Source organism: Grampus griseus, assembly GCF_964374135.1.
Source record: "Grampus griseus genome assembly, chromosome: 8".
Classification (NCBI taxonomy): domain Eukaryota; kingdom Metazoa; phylum Chordata; class Mammalia; order Artiodactyla; family Delphinidae; genus Grampus; species Grampus griseus.
This window is the reverse complement of record NC_139002.1, coordinates 65,652,213-65,671,237: the sequence shown is the minus strand read 5'-3', so window position 1 is coordinate 65,671,237 and position 19,025 is coordinate 65,652,213. Positions and strand designations below refer to the sequence as shown.

Here is a 19,025-nt window from a genome sequence, read left to right as displayed (position 1 = left end):
TCCTACCAAGAAAGGAAAGGACTTGCCTTTTAAAATAAGGCGGTACCTTAGGAAGGACCTGATGATGGACTAGGTGGCAGAGAAAGCCCAAGTTCTACGACGTTAGCCGTTGGGGTCTGCAGTACGCCAGCCAGCCAGGCACCCAGCTACGGCCCTGCCAGACACGTTCTCAAAGCTTTTTATTCTTTAATTCTGCTCTCCCAGGTGAGATAAGCTAAAAGGGTGAGGGCTTCCCAATGCACTTGGACAAAGATCCAAACTATTGGGTTGGATAAAAAGTGTATTTGGGTTTTTCCGTAACATCTCACAGACAAACCTGAACAAACTTTTTAGCCAGCCCGATACTTACCAGGGAGCACAGACCACTCTGATCTGGGCCCTGCCTACCCCTCCAGCCGGAGGTCATGGCTCTTCCCCCTTAACCACACCTCTGCCCAACATGGGCCTCCTTGAAGATCCCTGAGGGCCTCTGTCCTGGCTGCTCCACCTGTAAGACTCTCACCCAGCTCTACCCAGAGCTAGCTCCTTTATGCCCTTGCAGCAGCTACAACGTCACCTCCTAGGAAAGACCTTCCCTAAGAACCCAGTCTGAAAAAGGACTCTCCCTTCTCCATGCGTCAGCTGGCTGCTGGCTAGGTTTGGCCAGTGGCAACCGGTGGGGGAAACTGGAACATGCCAGAAGGATTAAAGCCAGGTATCCCTGCCTCCATCTCTGCCTTGGGAGGCATCTCTGCAGCCGTTGCCTCTCCCCCTAGGCTACATTTTCCACTGACAAGGCCACCACAGTTCCAACTTCTCTACCCCAGGCTCCAGCAACACCACCTCTCTCCACTGTCTCTCTGCCTGGGGTAGTGGCTGCTTCCTGCTGTGTCTAATCTCCGGGCTGCCTCTCTCCCCACTGCTTGCCTCCTCGGTTCTCTACCCCCTGTAACCAATTCCCTGCATGAAAATCCTATTTCCATTACTCAAGTAGTTTCTGCTTTTCTGGTTAGACCCTGACTAACACAGCACTTATCATAACTTGTCATTTTTCAATTAAGTGGTCCAGTCACTTAATTACTGTCTAGGCTGACTGTAAGCTCTACAGAGCAGGGACTATACCTATCTTGTTCACTAATGCATCCCCCGTGCCCAGCACAGCACCTGGCAAATAGTGAGCTGAGTTAATTAACAGTGCAAAGTACATATACATTGTTAATTAGCAATGAAAAGAAGTAAAACATGTTTCCCAAGAAATCCTCGAGTTTTCAGAAAGAAAATGGAAATGTCATTTGGAAACGGTGTGTACTTGTGCACATGATTTGTTATTAAAACATCAGGAGAGAAAGTGGTTTTTGATCTTTTCAACCAAACAAAGGCACCAAGACACACTTCAGTGAATAAGCGGTGAGTTCAGTAGTCTTGGTTAAGAAATAAACTCAGTTCCCAGGACAGCCGAGTTCACACAAAGCGTCTCATCCAGGACACACGCCCACAGCCCGCCTGGGTCTGAACAGCCCCACCCAAGTCAGGGGGACAAACCTTTTCGCAGTCTCCACAGACTTCTGCTCCGCCAGCTCCTTCTGCAGCTCCCTCTCCTTGGCCTCCTTCTGCCCGATGGGGCAGTCCTCGGGGACGGTGAAGAGGGACAGGACATCTTTGCTGTCCTCTTCTCGGAGCACTTTAGCGAACACCTTCTCGGCCAGGAGCCGGACTTGCTCGTCCACCTCGGAGATGTTCAGCTTGGGGAACTGGCGCGGCATCTCGACTGGCAGAAAAAGAACCAGCGTGAGCCTGTAAGAATTACTGGACCACCTGAGTCACTGGTGAGTGGCAGGAGAAGACACTGAAAAAAGGGCCAGGTGCCCTGGTGCTTGTGGTCAGCTGTCTACTTAGGAACTCCCCAGACCAAACCCTGCAGGCCAATTTTTAAAACTAGCTCCATAAGTGACTGGATGGGAAGGGCGTAGGTCCAGTTACATCTCACGAGAACGCAAACGTTCAGAAGTGAAAGAATGAACTGTCCAACCAAGTCTACTTCTGTTGTCCTGAACCCAGGGAATCCTTAGCGCGTGGGCGGCCCCGTCCTTCCAGCCTTGGTTTCCATGACAGAGCAGGAAGAGGAGAGTTCAGAAGCCCCTTCCTGCAGGCTATGAGGAGGCCGTGCCACGTACTACAACGTCCAGACTTGCTTCCCACTGCACATAGGGGAAGACCAAAGACCTAAGGGGTTAATGATTAGCATAAGGTCCCAGGAGATCCACAGCTACACTCCTCACCACATAAAATGAGGCCTTTTGCTGAAATGAAATCATAATTCCACCATCTCCCAAACCCTCTGGAACTTCTAACAAGACAGCAAATAAAATAAAGGTTTGGGGACAGGGAGACTCTTTACCTCTCACAACCCCACTGAAAACTCACTTCCTCAAAGAAGCTTGCCCTCCTCTGCACACTGGGCTCCTGTCAGTAGCTGGTCTAAATCGCCTGGTTGGCTCCTTTCTTTACTGTCTTTCTGCCTGTCTTTCAACACTTACATAGCCCATAGTAAGTACACTCTGCGAAGCCCTGTACATTCACGAGCTCAGTTTATTCCCATTTTACAGATGAGAGAAGGAAGGCACAGAGAGCTAACTTGCCCAGGGTCACACCTCTCATAAGTGGGCAGAGACCTGAGCTGTTCTCAGTCTCTGGCTCGCCTGTCCCTTTCCTCTCTAAGCCTCTGCTGAGGGATTTGAATGCGGGCACCTGGCTCCTGCATCTGTCCTCTAAACCACTACGCTGTGCTGCTTCTCTCTGTCTATTTGGGGGTCAGGACAAGTGTCCACACTGTCCCTCACACTTATGGAGCAGACCAATACGGCCTCCTCTCCACAAGCCACCTTCACCAGGAGCGGCTCTGGAAGAGGCGTTTCCTGTCCATCCAGTTTCTTTAAGGAGGGTTTTGAAGAGAGACGTGGCTTTGTCAGCCCGACAGAGGAGGACGAAGGTGAGACAGGGCCCAGTTGCTGCCTGGCAGGGAGAGGAAGCAATTACAAGGGAGGAGGGACTCACTGAACAACCCTGGGGCAGTCATTCTCTCGCCTCACAGTGTTCTCACCTGTGAGATAAGGGGATTAGACTAAGTGATCTCCAAGGCCCTCTCAGTTCTAGGTACCAGGGAGGTTTCTGGTGCCTGGGGAGCCTTGCTGCTCTGGTCTTCTCTGCGGTACATGGGTCTAATTCATGACACAGACAGGAGTGAAGCAAGCAGGCTGGTAACGGACAGGCACAGTACCCCTGTGGGCCCCTAGACTGTAAAACCAATTTCCTCCTTCCCCCCCACCCGGCCCCCAGGGCCAGGCCTTTCCTGGGCCTCCTTCACCCTCAGGGGCTTGAGTGGGAGGGAGCTGGGAGGTGAGAGGCAGCCCAGCACGCAACTGCTGGTCCGTGGCAGCAGAGACCAGGACTGCAAAGGCCTATCCTGCAGAGATGAACAGCTGACTGTGGAGATTTCCACATCCTGATAGCAGAGAGAAGGGGAAGCTGGAAACTATCAGAGCAGAGGCCAGAGAAGGTGACAGAAGAAAGAAATGGAGAGAAAGACAAACAGCTAAGACCCGGGAGGAGCTGTTAGGGGAGAACAAAGCTGGGCCCCCAGCCCTCAACTCTAAGGCCCCGGGCAAGTGCAGCATTCCAAAACCTCACATCGCATCTCAGAAGCAGACCTCCAAAGGGCCCCAGGCAAGAGGCAGCAAATGCCATAAACCATTCAAGCATCTGACAGAGTAAACCCACTTCTAGAAATTGCTTCTAAGAAAAGAATCTGAAGGAAGGAAAAAGCACAAACATGTTTACCTTCACTCTTTATATAAATAGCTTTAAAATGTCCAAATGAGAGCATACTCGCTTGAAAAAAAAATTAAGCAACCAAAATTATAACTATGAGGACAGTGCAATCACATAAAAAATACCTTGTGAGGACTTCCCTGGTGGCGCAGTGCTTAAGAATCCACCAATCTCAACACACAGGAACGTTTTCATAGCACCATGACCCCTCCAGAAAGGGAGCACAGTGCCTCTTAAATCCCCTCCTTATACAAATGATGCTGTTTCTTGCTCTTGCCAGACTCCCACAGTTAGAACCCATGACACAGACCTGAGCCTGGCACTGGAGTCTCCACGGCCGATTCTGAGGATGCCACCCAGGTGACGCACTTGGGCCAAGGGCTGCGTGCTGCCGGGGAGGCTGAGCTGAGTCAGTGTAAGTGCAGCTAGCTCGGTTCTGTCTGCTGCTGGGGTGGGAGGTCTCTGCTTTGCATATCGGTGAGCACCCCTCAGTAAGAGCAGGAAAAGTCTGGGCTGGAAATTCTTCCGTGAATATGAAATGGAAGCGGAAAATTTCCAAGAGTCCTACGGGGCCCAGGTAATGCTAGTTATCATGGATGCTGTGTCCGGAATGCAGCGTCCTGGCCCGGTTCACAGCCCTCTTCAGAGCAGGAAACTAAAGCAACTGCTGTCCAATGCAATAGTGCATTCAGCCTTCCTGACAAACCGCAGACGATAAGCCACAGCCTCCCTCTAATGTCCAGACCCCTCCTGAAAGCCGCGCACTAACCGCGATACCATCACCCGTGCTGCTTCCGTTTTGAACCCCGCCTCGGGCTTGGCCTGGGACCCGGTTCATCTTACCAAGGGAAGTCGTCTATACACACAGAGCCTGCCCTGGTCTCCTCAGAGGGCCCCCCAAACAGTCCTGAGGGCACCCCAGGGCTGGCGGGGGGAGCTCCGGGCCAGTTGCTAATATGAGCCTCTCCCCACCCCCTCTAAAAGAGGGAAGGGCCAGGAACTGGAAAGGACAGAGACTCAGGGGGAGGGGACATCTCAGCGCAGGAGCAGGCAAGGATGAAAAGACGGGCATGCCCTGTCTCATTCCTTCCCTTCTTCCCTGAAAAGAGCTGCACATCACAGGTGACAGGGCAGCCTGACCAGCTCTGCCGGAGCGCACGTGCCTGCCCACCCCTCCACACCCAGGGAAGAGGCACCTCCCGCCTGACCCACCCAAGCCCACCTGCCCCAGCCTCCCCTTCTTACTGCCGCTCCCGGCTCCCATGTGGGCCTCCAGCTCGGAGGAGCCTCCTGAGCGCCGGCTGGACGCGGCCACCCAGCCACCACAGCTGCCGCTCTCCCTGCCTCAAGGGACCCGCAGAGCAGTCAGGGTGGATCACAGCAGCATCACAGGTCGCAAAGCTCCACTCTTCATCCGTCGTTTAGGAGAAGGATGGTCCTCTGTGGGGAAGCTCACAACAGACACACAGCTTCCCCGTGACTCAGACCAACAGCGTGGGTCTGGGAAATAACCATGAGCAAAAGGGCTATTTCTGTGGTGCTGTCGAAATCCTGGGGAGAAGCGCCCAGAAAGGATGGGGCCAGTTGTTTACCGGGAGGCTGGCTCCAGCCCTGACCTGGGCCTGAGTCACCTCCTCACGTCCAATCATGAGGTTGTGCCTTCCTGAGCCCACATAATAACTCCTGTGCGTACAGAGCAGGATTACAGGGTTGACACACGATCCTCAGGCCGCTGCCGGGCTTTAGCTACCAAGAGATTATGAACCCCCCGTCCTCACAGCTGTTTCATAAACAGTGCAACCAGCAGGCTACAAGCAACCTAGAGGGAGGGTAATGTGTATTCATTAAATAATTAAATGACCTTAAAACGGAAAAAAAAAAAAAAAAAAAGAAATCCGAGCCCTTAGTACTATCCTGCCAGAGGGAGGAGAGGCAAACGATTCCTTCTGCTAGTGTGTTTGGGGGGCGAGGTTGGGGGCGGGTAGGACGGGGCTGCCATGGGAGCATCCTAGCCCATGCATCTGAGAACCGACTTAGACCCAGCACATCCAAGGAATCTTATTCTGCACCTTTAACCAGACCGTGGATACCCTTGGTCTAAACAAGCATTTTCCAAAGTGTAGTGTGTACAACATAAAAATGTCAGAAGGCTGAGACAGGACTGCATACCACAGTCTTTATGGGGATTCACACGCAATTCCTACTAGTAGGTCCTAGACATCTGAGAAGTCCTCCAGTCAAGAAAGCTGCTTAACTTTCTTTAACCCAACACACTTATTTGACCCTCCCACCACTGCCACCATAGGGAAAAACACCCATTAATATCCTGGGCATAGGCTTTGGAAAATGCCTTCCACTTTGAGCCTTCATTTTCCAACCTAGAGAAAGCTGCCTTCCTGGGCCCCAGTGACCAGTGTGAGATCTACTCCATCATGTCCATACAGAGATGGGCAGCAGACCCACTAAGATGACACAGGTTGGGACAATGGCCAAGGGCCCCGCTGTAGGGATACAAGACCCTCCAGAACAGTTTAGGAGGAAACTGTGGCTCTGTTTTGGGAGGGCAACCTTTGCTCAGGACCTAACAATTCCACCTTGAGCCTAAGCTGTCTCTGCTCCCCGTGGCCCAGAAGTCCCTCTGGATGGAGGAACACTGGTCCCAAACGCAAAGCCTTTTCCCTTTTGAAGGAACGTTAAGACAATCTATGATACTACTGAATGGAAGAAAATATTGCTAATGATATAACCGATAAGGGGCTAATATCCAAAGTATCAATATAAACAGCTTATAAACTCAACATCAAAAACACAAACCACCTGATTAAAAAATGGGCAGAAGACTTGAATAGACATTTTTACAAAGAAGACATACAGATGGCCAACAGGCACATGAAAAGATGCTCAGTATCATTAATCAGAGAAATGCAAGTTAAAATCACAATGAGAGGGCTTCCCTGGTGGCGCAGTGGTTGAGAGTCAGCCTGACGATGCAGGGGACACAGGTTCGTGCCCCGGTCCAGGAAGATCCCACATGCCGTGGAGCCGCTGGGCCCGTAAGCCATGGCTGCTGAGCCTGCACGTCCAGAGCCTGTGCTCCGCAACGGGAGAGGCCACAACAGTGAGAGGCCCACGTACCGCCAAAAAAAAAAAAAAAAAAAAACAGGACTTCCCTGGTGGCACCGTGGTTAAGAATCCGCTTACCAATGCAGGGGACACGGGATCAAGCCCTGGTCCGGGAAGATCCCACATGCTGCGGAGCAACTAAGCCCATGTGCCACAACTACTGAGCCTGCGCTCTAGAGCCCACGAGCCACAACTACTGAAGCCCGCGCGCCTAGAGCCCATGCTCCGCAACCAGAGAAGCCACCGCAATGAGAAGCCCGCGCACTGCAAGTAAGACCCAAGACAGCCAAAAATAAAATATAAAAAAATTAAAAACAAACAAACAAAATCACAATGAGATATCACCTCACACCTGTCAGAACAGCTGTCATCAAAAAGACCACCACAAATAACAAATGCTGGCGAAGATGTGGAGAAAAGGGAACCCTCATACGCTGTTGGTGGGAATGTAAATTTGTGCAGCCACTGTGGAAAACGCTATGGCGGTTTCTCATAAAGCTAAACACAGAACTACCATGTGACCCAGAAATTCCACTCCTGGGTATGTATCTGAAAAAATGAAAACACTAATTTGAAAAGATACATGCACCCCAACGTTCACAGCAGCATTATTTACAATTGCCAAGATATGGAAGCAACCCAGGTGTCCGTCAACAGATGAATGGATAGAGAAGATGTGGCACATATATACAATGGAATACTACTCAGCCATAAGAAAAAATGAAATTTTGCCATTTGCAACAACATGGATGGACTTGGAGAGCATTATGCTAAGTGAAATAAGTCAGAAAAAGACAAATACTGTATATTATTTATATGTGGAATCTAAAAAATACGAATGAATATAACAAAAAGGAAACAGACTCACAGATACATAGGACAAACTAGTGGATACCAGTAGGGAGAGGGAAGTGGGAGGGGCAAGATAGGGGTAGGGGATTTAGAGGTACAAACTATTATGTATAAAATAAATAAGCTACAAGGACATATGGTACAACACAGGGAATACAGCCAATAACTTATAATAACTATAAATGGAGTATAACCTTTAAAAATTATGAATCACTATATTGCATACCTGTAACTTATATAATATTATACATCAACTATATCTCAATTTTTTTAAATAGACTTAAAAAAAAAAAAGACAATCTATGATAACCAGACCCAGGCCTGCACCTCCCTCCCAGGAGACCAGACTGCATTCACTTTTTTTTTTCATTGCCATGAGATAAAGACCTACAATATTTATTAGGTTCAAGGACATAAAGTTATTGTGCCAAATCAGACTGCATTCACTGTTATCACTTAAGTGTCCCTTACAAAACCCCAACAAACAGGAAAGGCTGGAATCAAATTATGACTCATCCCAAAAGATACGACTCTCCCCTCCCCAAAAGGATGCTGTGGGGTTGCCTATAGGGGCCCATCTTCCTTCTCATTTCTGAGGTGTGCATGACTCAGAGAGGCGTTGGGCAAAGGGGCTTTGCCCACTATATATCACCTCCATGACAGACCTCGCCCACCTCATTCACTATTGCATCCCCATGCCTGGAATATAGCAGGTATCAAGAAATACTTGTTGAATGAATGAACGCATAACATAATTAATGGGTCAATGAGCTAAGTGGTGAATCTATCTATGCCAGTGTCAAGAGTCAGCTCGGTGTGTGGTTAAGAATATGGATTCAAGCCAGACTACCCAGGTTGGACTCCTGTCCCACCACTAAGGTGCATGACCTTGGACAAGTTACTAATTTCTCTGGCTCGGTTTTATTCCCTCTAAAATGGGGATAATAACAGTGCCAACCTCATAGGTTGCCATGACAATTAAATTAGTTAGCATGTGTAAAGTGCATAGAATAGTACCTGGCACATAATACGTGCTTTGTAAGTATTATCTCGACTCATTATCATCCTGATACCAGGTACGAGAAAGTCCAGCTGGGAAAATGAACATGACCTTTCATGTAGACACTGAATCCTTTCACTCAACATTTACTGAACACTATTATGTGACAAGTACTCTCTCAACTCCTATTTGGGTGCAAGGAGAAGGCAACCATGTTCAAATGTGAAACCGTATCAGGAAAAAGAGCCTTCTCCTCTATGAGTGATACTTCTTGCTGACTTTGCATGGCCAGCACCCCAGCCTTGAGCCCATCCTCTTGGGCCCTAGCCCCTCCTAGATCAGAGCCCAAAGCCATGATCTCCTGTCCTAGATATGCAGCAGCACACAGAAGAAATAAAGGATTAATATTTGGGGGGAAGAACCAGGGAGGCCAATGAGTAGCTTTCGGGGAGAGAAGATCTTCTCCCTGCTTAACCCTAAGGCTACATTTTATCTGCCCATGATATTTTCAAAACCAGGGATTGATTTCAAAGCCATTTGAAGAGTGATTCACCTAGTGTGAGGACAAGGAAAACAGGCCTCATCTCTCCAAGAGCTTCCTGACCTTGCTGAGAGCCTTATTGAGGCTCTCCAAAGAGCCAAGGTTGGGGCTCAGAGGTCCCAGAGTCTCCCAGCAAACCACCCACGTAAGTCCCATGATCTTAGCGCAGCCCCGAACCGGCATCTTCAGAGTAAGCCGGTCCCTCAGAGCTGCCACTAGAGTTGCAGCCAGGTCAGGCTAACTACTCCAAACCTGCTAACACTCCAGAAGGTAAGTGCCGACAGGGGCTCTGTCTGCCTGGCCCTACGGCTTGACTACCACTCAACACTGATGCTTCACAGCCAGGGGAGGAATTTCTCCCATGAGGGTTCCAGCTGCAGCCAACTCCCCCCTAAAGATGGCCAAATGTTGGTCACCACATCCAGGGGGATAGCCAACAAGGGCTCAGGACCATGCTGAAATTCCTACTAGTGCTGCCAGCTGTCTTCACTCAGCTCCTTTGCTAATTTGTCATGACCAAGCTTCCAGCCACATACAAGGACCCAACAGTTAGTGTAAGTGACACTCTAGTTAGCAAGCGTCTCCTACTCCAGGGCCTCTCAAAACTCACCCCAGAGGCCTCTGCCAGCCAAGGCAAGCAGTTCCACTGGCAAAGCAGCTACCAGGAAGTTCAAGGGCACAAAGCAGACTGCCAGATGCAGTACACCTATCTCCCTTGCCAGGAACGAGCCAAAGAGGTAAGGATGAAGGCCTCCAATGACCCCATCACTCTGCCATCCTGCCCATCCCCCTGCCTCCAGGTGGAAATCCTCAGCCCTCGGTATCTGGCCAGTCCTCAAGCACTAGAAAGTGGTCCGGGCTCTAAGTGGCGGCAAGTCCCGGGTCCCATGATTTCTCTAAACCTTTCGAATCCAATGTCGGTCGCCAGGGAGCTGAGGTATGGCGGGCTCACCTGAGGCCTCTGGAGCCCAGGCCACCGCAGGAACTGGGACAGGAGCACAGTCCAGGGCCCAGGCAGGGGATGAGCCCGGGATCGGAGCCGCCGCCTTAGCGGGCAGGGAAGCCCAGGGCCAAGATTCCGACCCGGGGGCGCTCCGACCCCCACTGTGGGCCGCCGGGGGCCGCGAGCCGTGGGTTCAAGGTCAGTAGCGCAGCGTCGCGCGCACTCACGGGCTTCAGGGGACAGGGTCATGCAGTGGGCCAAAGGGGGCGGCTCGCAGTCTGGAGAGCAGGTGGCGACGCGGGTCAGGGCGAACAGCGAGCACCGCAGAAGGGCTGCCCCGCCCTGCCGCCGACCCGCGGAGCCCGGGCCGGGCCTCGCCCCACGGCGGGAGCTGGGCGGTAGCCGGCGGTGCGCCCCGCGGCAGGGACAGGGGCCGGCGGTCCCGGGGCGCGGTGCTGCGCCGCGCCAGCCCGGAGCTCCCGGGCCGCTGGGCGGGAGGAAAAGGGCCGCTTCCGCAGGGGAGAATCCCGGGGGTCTCGCGCCGCCCCAGCCGGTGACCTACCTGGGCGCGGAGCAGAGGAGAGGCGAGGAGCCAGCGGCAGAGGGGCGCGGGCCGAGCCGCCGCCGCGGAAGTCTGCCCTGTCCGCCGCCCGCCCACCCGGCCGGGCCGCTGCTACCTGAAGCGCAGGGCCGCGCGGTCAACAGGAAAGGAAACTTGAGAGAGCCGGGGGCGCGGCGGCCTCCGCCCCGTCCCTCGGCCGGAAAAGCGCCCGCCGCAGCCGGGGGTCAGGTCCAGCCCGGCTCGCCTCCGCGGTCACCCCCGGGCCCCAAAGCGTTCCTCACGATGTTCGGATCTTCCCAGACCTCCTCCCCTGCCGGGACTTGTCCCAAGGAGAGATTGTGGGGTCAGCGCCCCCAAACAGGTGACTTACTCCCTGGGGCTGAACTGACACACTCTCTCCTCCAACCCTGTGCTCTGGCTTACACACCCGCCCCTCTAAGTCCGGATTGACCTCTAGTTGCCAAAGCCAGTGGGTGCTTTATAGCCTCCCCTAGTCGCTTCTCCCCAGCCTTTGAACCTGCTGAGCACACCTTCCTTCCTGCAACCCCCTTGGAGTACAGTTTCCGGAGTCGGCGCCTGCAACCACCACCCCTCTCTCTCTCCAGATTTTCTACACACCTTAATGACTGCAGCTTCTCAGCCTCCAGGGCCTGGCTTTTCATTGTGGTGGTGTTCTCTGGGGTTCCACTGCTCGGCTGCCTGCCCCATCTGGGGATCTCACCCACTCCCATGTTAAAACCTCCTGCCTGCTAATGACTCTGGAACCTCCTCTCCAGCCCAGAATGCTCCAGAGCTGCAGATGGCATATCCAACCAAATGGACACATCTCCACTAGAGGTTCCTAGACCGGAGGAAACGTGTCCAAACTCAAACTCCTAATTTCCTTCCAGGAACGTGCCAGAACCCACTCCTGTTCCTGTGTTTCTGTAACCAAGCAAGACCCTATAAGGTCTTCTAGGGACAGACTCCTCCCACCCTCCCTGTCCTCCACCTGCATCTTGTTTGTAGAAAAACTTTAGCATCGTAGGCCTTTCCTGAGTTCCACATTTAATCAGAGAAGTGAGAAAATGCAGAAGCAAAGGAAAACAGTCAAGTAAGACAAAAATAATAATAGTTTAGCTATAAAACAAAGTCAAGGACCTTTAGTTCCTCTTCGAGGGCTACAGATAATATTCTGAGCCATATGCTTGAGCTGTTTTGCAGAGACTGAAACCTCCACCAGGTGGAAGGCATAAACTGCATGCTGATCAACAAGCACATAGACCCCAGACAATTAGAACCAGAAGGTTGATGATGTTGACTCCCAATTATCTCACCACCCATCAGAAGAATGTCCAGGATCTGATCACCCACCCTGTTGCCCTCTCCCTGTCTTTAAAAACCCTTCCCTGAAATCCATCGAGGAGTCTTTTGAGCTTTACCCGCCAGTACTCCTTGCTTGGCCTTGCAACAAATGCTGCACTTTCCTTCACCACAACCCAGTGTCAGTAGTTTGTCAAGTGGACCCAAATTTCATTAGATAACATTTCCAGCCTTCTGGGTGACAGCACCACCACCCACTCCCCCAAGCCACTCTTGAGAGCTATCCTCGACTCCTTCTCTCTTTCATATCTCACACCGGTTAGTCACCAAGGGGGAAGCGAAACTATTCATTAGTGTCCTGATGGTGCTAACTGCTTTCACATTGTCACATTTGTGCACCAAGTTTTATTCCTTCTATGTCCTAGCCTGATATTTACAATTTATTTGTAAGTTATATGCACATGTAACTATATAAATACATTATGTATTACAAGGCATGCTAAAAGTCATTACAGGATTGGGTAAAGATGAAACAATAATCTTAAATTATTTCAATTTTAATGAATGGTACATTATACCCTTTTCCCTTCACTTTAAAGTTATTAGCAAAAATCTGTTTGAGAGCAACATGATTAAAAATGATTTCAATCAATCTTAGTTTAATATTTTATGAGACTAGAAAGTATGCTTTTAAGTTCAGTTAATGTCAATACTTAGTCCTAATGGCTGTTAATTGCAAAACAAAGCCAAAAACCTCACAAAGATAAATACACCCAAATAAAAAAGTTCTGGGTCTTCCCTGGCCGCCCAGTGGTGAAGACTTCGCCTTCCAATGCAGGGGGGGGGGGGTGGGTTCCATCCCAGGTGTGGGAGCTAAGATCCCACATGCCTCCAGGCCAAAAAACCAAAACATAAAACAGAAGCAATATTGTAACAAATTCAATAAAGACTTTAAAAATGATCCACATCAAAAAAAAAAAAGTTCTTTCACTACACTTATTAAATCACAATTCTCACTGCTTAAATCCCATCTACCAATTTTGCAAATGTGAAATTCCCCCAGGAAACTCTTCTTTGTCCATGAAGCCCACACTCCCAATGATGTTTTTGTTATCAAGCAAAGGTTCACTGCCTGATGTGCATAGGAGCCAATAATATGGCACTGGTTTTGAGGGAGAAGAAGCTTTATTGCGAGGTTGACCAGCAAGGAGACAGGAGGCAAAGTTCTCAAATCTGTCTCCTTGATCCAGGGTTGGGGTGAAATTTAAGAGGTTAGGGGAACTTCAAACTTGGAAGCTGACTGGCTAGTCTTGAATCAGAACATATAAACTACTCGTGCTACTGGAAGATGTTCCTTATTGAAGGACTCCCTTTGCTTTGTTAAGAGTTCCAGTGGCAACCTTTTGATTCTTTGAGTGCTGTAGACTGAAGATTCTCAGTTGGGGGTCATCCTGAAGAGATGGCTTCCCATCTTGCACTGCTGTTTCTGTAAAATAACTCAAGGTTTGATTAATCAACCTATTTAGGGAGGCAAAACCAGTTTAAGCTGGGGCTGTTTCAACAACCTATTTAAGGAGGCAAAACCAGTTTAAGCTGCTCAGTGTTTTATGAGCTGTTTCATTTTCATCAGTTGTTCCTGCAGATATTTTTAACAATGGGATTTTTTTAAACTCCAGAAACTCTTTATTTGAAAGAATGTAATATAGGTTTAAAAAGTATATTTCTTAATTTTGAAGACAGTGGCTATGACAGTCTATATAGTTGAAACTGACACACTTCATTTTGGCATTAAAATCACATGATAATGGAAACAGTTACAGCATCAATTTTCAAAGTGCTTTCCCCATAACATGATTATTTTAAAGCACAGTTACATTCATTGCTAAAATATCACCTATACCTGAAGGGATACCTTGTGTGACTCACATGGAGTCCCTCCCTGCCCAGCCCCAGTTTTGTATTCCAGTCTGGGCAGCCACTGCATTGATATTTACTCTTACACATAAAAACCACAGCATGTTATACTAGATATATCATTCACATTATAAACACATCTTTTCTTTAGTAGATCACAAGAAGTATTTCTTTATGAATGCCATCACTGAAAAGACTTAAAGTAAAACATATTAGCAACTGGCATCCAACCATAATCCAACTTCCACAACACATAATATGTTCTAAACCATTTTTCCAAATCTTCGACGACGTTTTCTGTGTGTCTTTCAACAGAATGCATTTTTACGTGTTGCCATCTTCTCACTGTACCAATTCAGTCACTTTAATCATGGCAAATAGAACAGTGGGTTTTTTCCAATATACTGACTGACATTTTGCCTTTTACTATTAAATAAAAGAGATTTTACTCAAAAGAGATTTCTAAACATGTTTATTACATTTAATAATAGTTCACAAAAATACACGACTAAGTATCGCATGACGTGGAAAAAAATCATCGAGATTTGTCTTCATGCTCTGGGTGTATAGAATGTACATATCTCGCTGATCATGATGGCATATTTATGTAATTATTAGCTAATACCTCAAAGTGCAGTATCCCCCTAGGCTGGTTGTTAACTACAGCGATGTAAATCCGTATTTTGAGAGGTCTTTTTTTATACATTTGAACTTTTTTCTGATAGACTTCCGTATCAGAGATATCATCATAATGGATCTCATATGAATAGCAGGAAATTGTTAGCTCTACCATTTTTCTGAGTTTGCTTTTGCTTGCGCTATCCATATGACAGCGTCCCTTCCAAGACCCCTGCAGATACTAAAATCCATGGATACTCAAGTCCCTCATATAAAATGGCATAGTATTTGCATATAACCTATGTACATCCTCCCGTATACTTTAAATCATCTCTAGATTACTTATAATACCTAATACAATATATAAATAAATACTATGTAAATAGTTGCCAGGCACACTGCAAATTCAAGTTCTGCTTTTTGGAATGTTCTGGAATTTAAAAATATATATATTTTCCATCCTCAGTTGGTTGAATGTGCAGATGCAGAACCCATGGATACAGAGGGCCAACTGGATTTTCAATCTATGGATTTCTTTGCAGGAATCGTTTCAAGCTACTTGTCCCTTTTGTGAGAATTAGTTAAATGCTAGTTAGATGATATAATCTATCTACCACCTGGGCTACAAGTAATTCGTAATACCTTGCGATCCACTTGAAAGTAACTGGAACAGTGAGGGTGCCACTGTCACCCCTCCCCTATGTAGTAGAATTCCCTCTTCCCTGAGGACACTTCTTCTATGACACATGACATGGACACCTGACAAAAATGTCGAGTAAGGGTGACTTAATCCATACAGTAAGTATTGCTAAATTTATTTTTACACTAAAACATGAATACAAAAAACATACCTCATTTTATTCTGCTTCGCTTTATTGCACTTAGCAAATATTGTGTTTTTGACAAGTTGAAGGTTTGCGGCAACCTTGCATCGAGCAAGTCGGTGAGAACACCAACTAGTAGCAACCAACACAACCGTCCCCCGCCCCACCTCCATCCCCCAGCAGCACCATCAGGCTCTTCTCCATTCTTCTGCCACCAGGGGCAGACATCCTGAGTCCTTTCTCCTCCTCTCCTCCAATCTGCCCTTCCCTCCAATCATTCAGACCTGAACGCTTTGGAGAGCACTGGGCCCCGAGCTGTGGGTTACCTCCAAGGGTGCTCTGACACTGGCAGATGGGGATTATCTGAGCATTTTTGGAAGCCCAGGGGTCTGCGCTTCATCCCCCCAACCCCTACTAACACCGTCCTCTGGGTAGTTGTTCCACAATGCACACACGCACATCCAAGATGGGCATGGCAGCCTCCAAATAACCAATTCATCTGTCTCCTTTTACTGTCTCCTGAACTACAGAAGCAAAAAATCTCACCCAGGAGACGATAAGAAGGGGGTTCTGCTTCTGAGAGTGCTTTAGCAGAGTCTCAGCAAATACATTCAATTTTCAAACCAAAGTGCCCCCAGGCCTTCTACTAATTGAGTGAACTGAAATCATAGCATATGGTCTGGAAACGGGGCAGAAATAGGTCCATCAGGAGTATGTAGTGGCTGGAAAATGAGTGCTCCGGGCATGGAAGGGCATTGTGGCCCCCACTGGTGCTGTAGCATACAGCCTTCGCCCCACCTGCCTCCCCACTCCAGCTGGAGGTTCAATTCCACCCCCCCCCAGGAATTCTATTTTTTTTGGCACAATGCACGCCGGATGTCAGTTCCCTGACCAGAGATTGAACCGGGGCCGTGGCAGTGAAAGCCTGGAATCCTAACCATTAGGCCACCAGGGAACTCCCTCCTCCCCTACAGTTTTGAACTCCTGTGTGGTCAATCATCCCTAAGCAAGCTGGAGTCTGACAGCATGTCCCCTTACAGTTAACAGCCGGTTCCTTCTTTCTGAAATGGGTTTCTAGAAAGGAGAGAGACAAACCCGAGCACCTTGAAAGTTAGCGTGAGTGTGAGCTAGCCCCTAGACCCAGAGCACGTGCACTCAGGATTGGAAATGGAGCTGTTGTGACAGGAAGTGGAGAGATGTCTTGTCCCCATGCCCGGGCCCGGAGTGGGGCTAGTGTGGAGTCTTGGGGTGCCTGGAGATCTTGGGCTTAGAGTCCCCCAGTCACTCCTCTCTGGACTGGAGTGAAGAGGGTCAATGAGTGGGGATTTGAGGCTTGGGGCTCACAGCACATGACCACAGAACACCCTCTCAGTAGGCAGGGGGATGTTCCCCAGGACACACCTGTCAGCTTGTGGGCACACGGTCTCTGTATTTAAATTGAAGTCTGGGAATTAGCAACCCCCTTCCCCATCTAAGAATGGCCTGTTGTCTCTGCCTTCCCTTCAGGACTCTGCACAAGATAATGCTTGGCTGTAGCTCCAGCTCCACCCCCAGCTCATTCCCAGAACTTGAATTTGTGTGGTTTTCATATTCTCTGAACTCTACCATCAGCCTAATCATTATACCATCTGGTGAGACTCTGTGGTTGGACTCCTATAGATGGGAATCACAGCCTCAAACAACTTGCACGTTTAACTCATTGTCTGAACACCCCAAATCACCTGCCCCAAACTCCCTTCATCTCTCCCTCTATACTTTGAAATTCAGGTGTCAATTTCTAGCATGAATATAGCCCTCCAGAATTACTTGGGAAGGGGGAGAAGGAGGTGGGTAGAGTACAGCCTCACATGAGGCAGTGACCTCTGTCTTCTGGGGATGCAGTCTTCCCCCATTGCCACCTACACACACACACACACACACACACACACACACACACACACACACACACACACACACACACACACACAGGCACACACACATTCCCCTTAGGCCATACTCATTCCTAAGATCCCTCCTGGCTGCAGACACTGTCTGCTTCCCAGTTGAGTGTCAGACTCCAGAAGGCTGACCACCATCAGTGTGACAGTACCATCAACACCCAATCCATCCTCAGCTCTGTGGATTCTACCAGGGACATCTGGAGGAATGGGAGCAGCTTAAATTGTATCCAAGAGAAGCACAGGCATTTTTCCAGTTCCTGAATTTCTATTATTTAAGAATGAGCCTAACTATGATCTCACTGAGAATAATGACACCTCTGGGTGAGGGAGGAGGACTCTGCATAAGATTTTGATTTGGGAAATCAAAAATCAGAAAATTGTGATGATTGCACAACACTGTGAATGTAATTGATGCCACTGAATTGTACACGTAGAATTGTTCATGTTACAATAGCAAATGTTATGTTCTATATGTTTTACTACAATAAAACATTGTTAAAAGAACCAAAAATAATGAATTTTTTAAAAAACTGTTATTTCACAACTCCACTGTTTCTTTGCACCATTAACTGTGAAAAGACCCAGGGCAAATGGCTCTTTATCGACTATCCCACTATCCCTAAACCTTCAGGCAAAGTGGTTTCAGAGGTGCCCTGAGGGAACAAAGAAGGAAGAGTTATGTTCCATGCTGGAAAGACCCAGGAAAGAAAGGAGAGTGGCTGTCAGAGGAGAGGGGATCTGCACATAACAAGGGATGAGAACCCAAAGGTCACTATGAAGCAGAAGCTCTACCCAGAAATCCTCAGAAATCTTGGGGAGAACACTGGACGAACCCCAAACAGTTCGGGGTGGGCAAAAGTCCCTATGGCTCATGATTTGTCTAAAGGGTGAGTCTCTGAGAAAGAGAAACAAAGCAGTTGGAAGTCACTGATATCTATCACCTGTCAAATGTTCCCAAAAGGTAAGCCCCAGTCCTTGACCCATCTGCATAGTTCCTGTCTACAGTCACATTCTAGACAATCCCCACTTGAGCCAGATCAATTTCCAGTGACATATGGCAAAGTTCAGATCCTTTCTAAATAAACATTGCAAAAGTTTGTGGTTTATCAATAATTGAGTATTCTCAAATGTATTATTTGGAATTAGATTCAGCTGAGGATAATAGCGACCTAAAATAACAATGAGATAAATAAGAGAAATATTTTTTTCTCTTTCTTCCTGTAAATAGTCCAGAGTTGGGAATTATGGGCACTTCACAAATCCTCTGACTCTTTCCAGCCACCACTCTACCTGCCCTCAAGTGTGGTCTCATCCTTGTGGGAATTAGCAGTCCCCCTTCCTTTGCTAAGAAAAGCCTACAGATAGATCTTCAGCCATTACTTCCATGTTTCATGAAGCAAGAGGGAGGAAGGACCATATAGTGGTTCTATTTTTCATCTTTTGAGGAACCTCCATACTATTCTTACAGCAAATGCACCATTTTGCATTACCACCAACAGTGTATACAAGGGTTCTAATTTCTCCACATCCTTACAACACCCATTGTCTTCTGTTTTCTTGATAATAGCTATCCTAACAGGTAGGAAGTACTATCTCATT

At 48.4% G+C, this 19,025-nt stretch overlaps 1 protein-coding gene across 2 annotated transcripts in view; it reads right to left on the bottom strand.

Moving 5' to 3' along the window:
• Window positions 1-10,878, bottom strand: part of AMPD3 (adenosine monophosphate deaminase 3) — a 42,022-nt gene extending 31,144 nt beyond the window's left edge. The window contains exons 1-2 of one of the 2 annotated variants that reach the window (XM_082660668.1): window positions 10,829-10,878; window positions 1,522-1,747 (exon numbers count right to left, since the gene is read on the bottom strand). In XM_082660668.1, the coding sequence (XP_082516794.1) occupies window positions 1,522-1,742 (221 nt within the window). In that variant the 5' untranslated portion in view covers window positions 1,743-1,747; window positions 10,829-10,878. Of the gene's footprint in view, window positions 1-1,521; window positions 1,748-5,052; window positions 5,265-10,828 lie in introns of those variants that run through there. The other variant, XM_082660667.1, reaches the window with a different exon arrangement.
• Window positions 10,879-19,025: the final 8,147 nt, after the last annotated feature.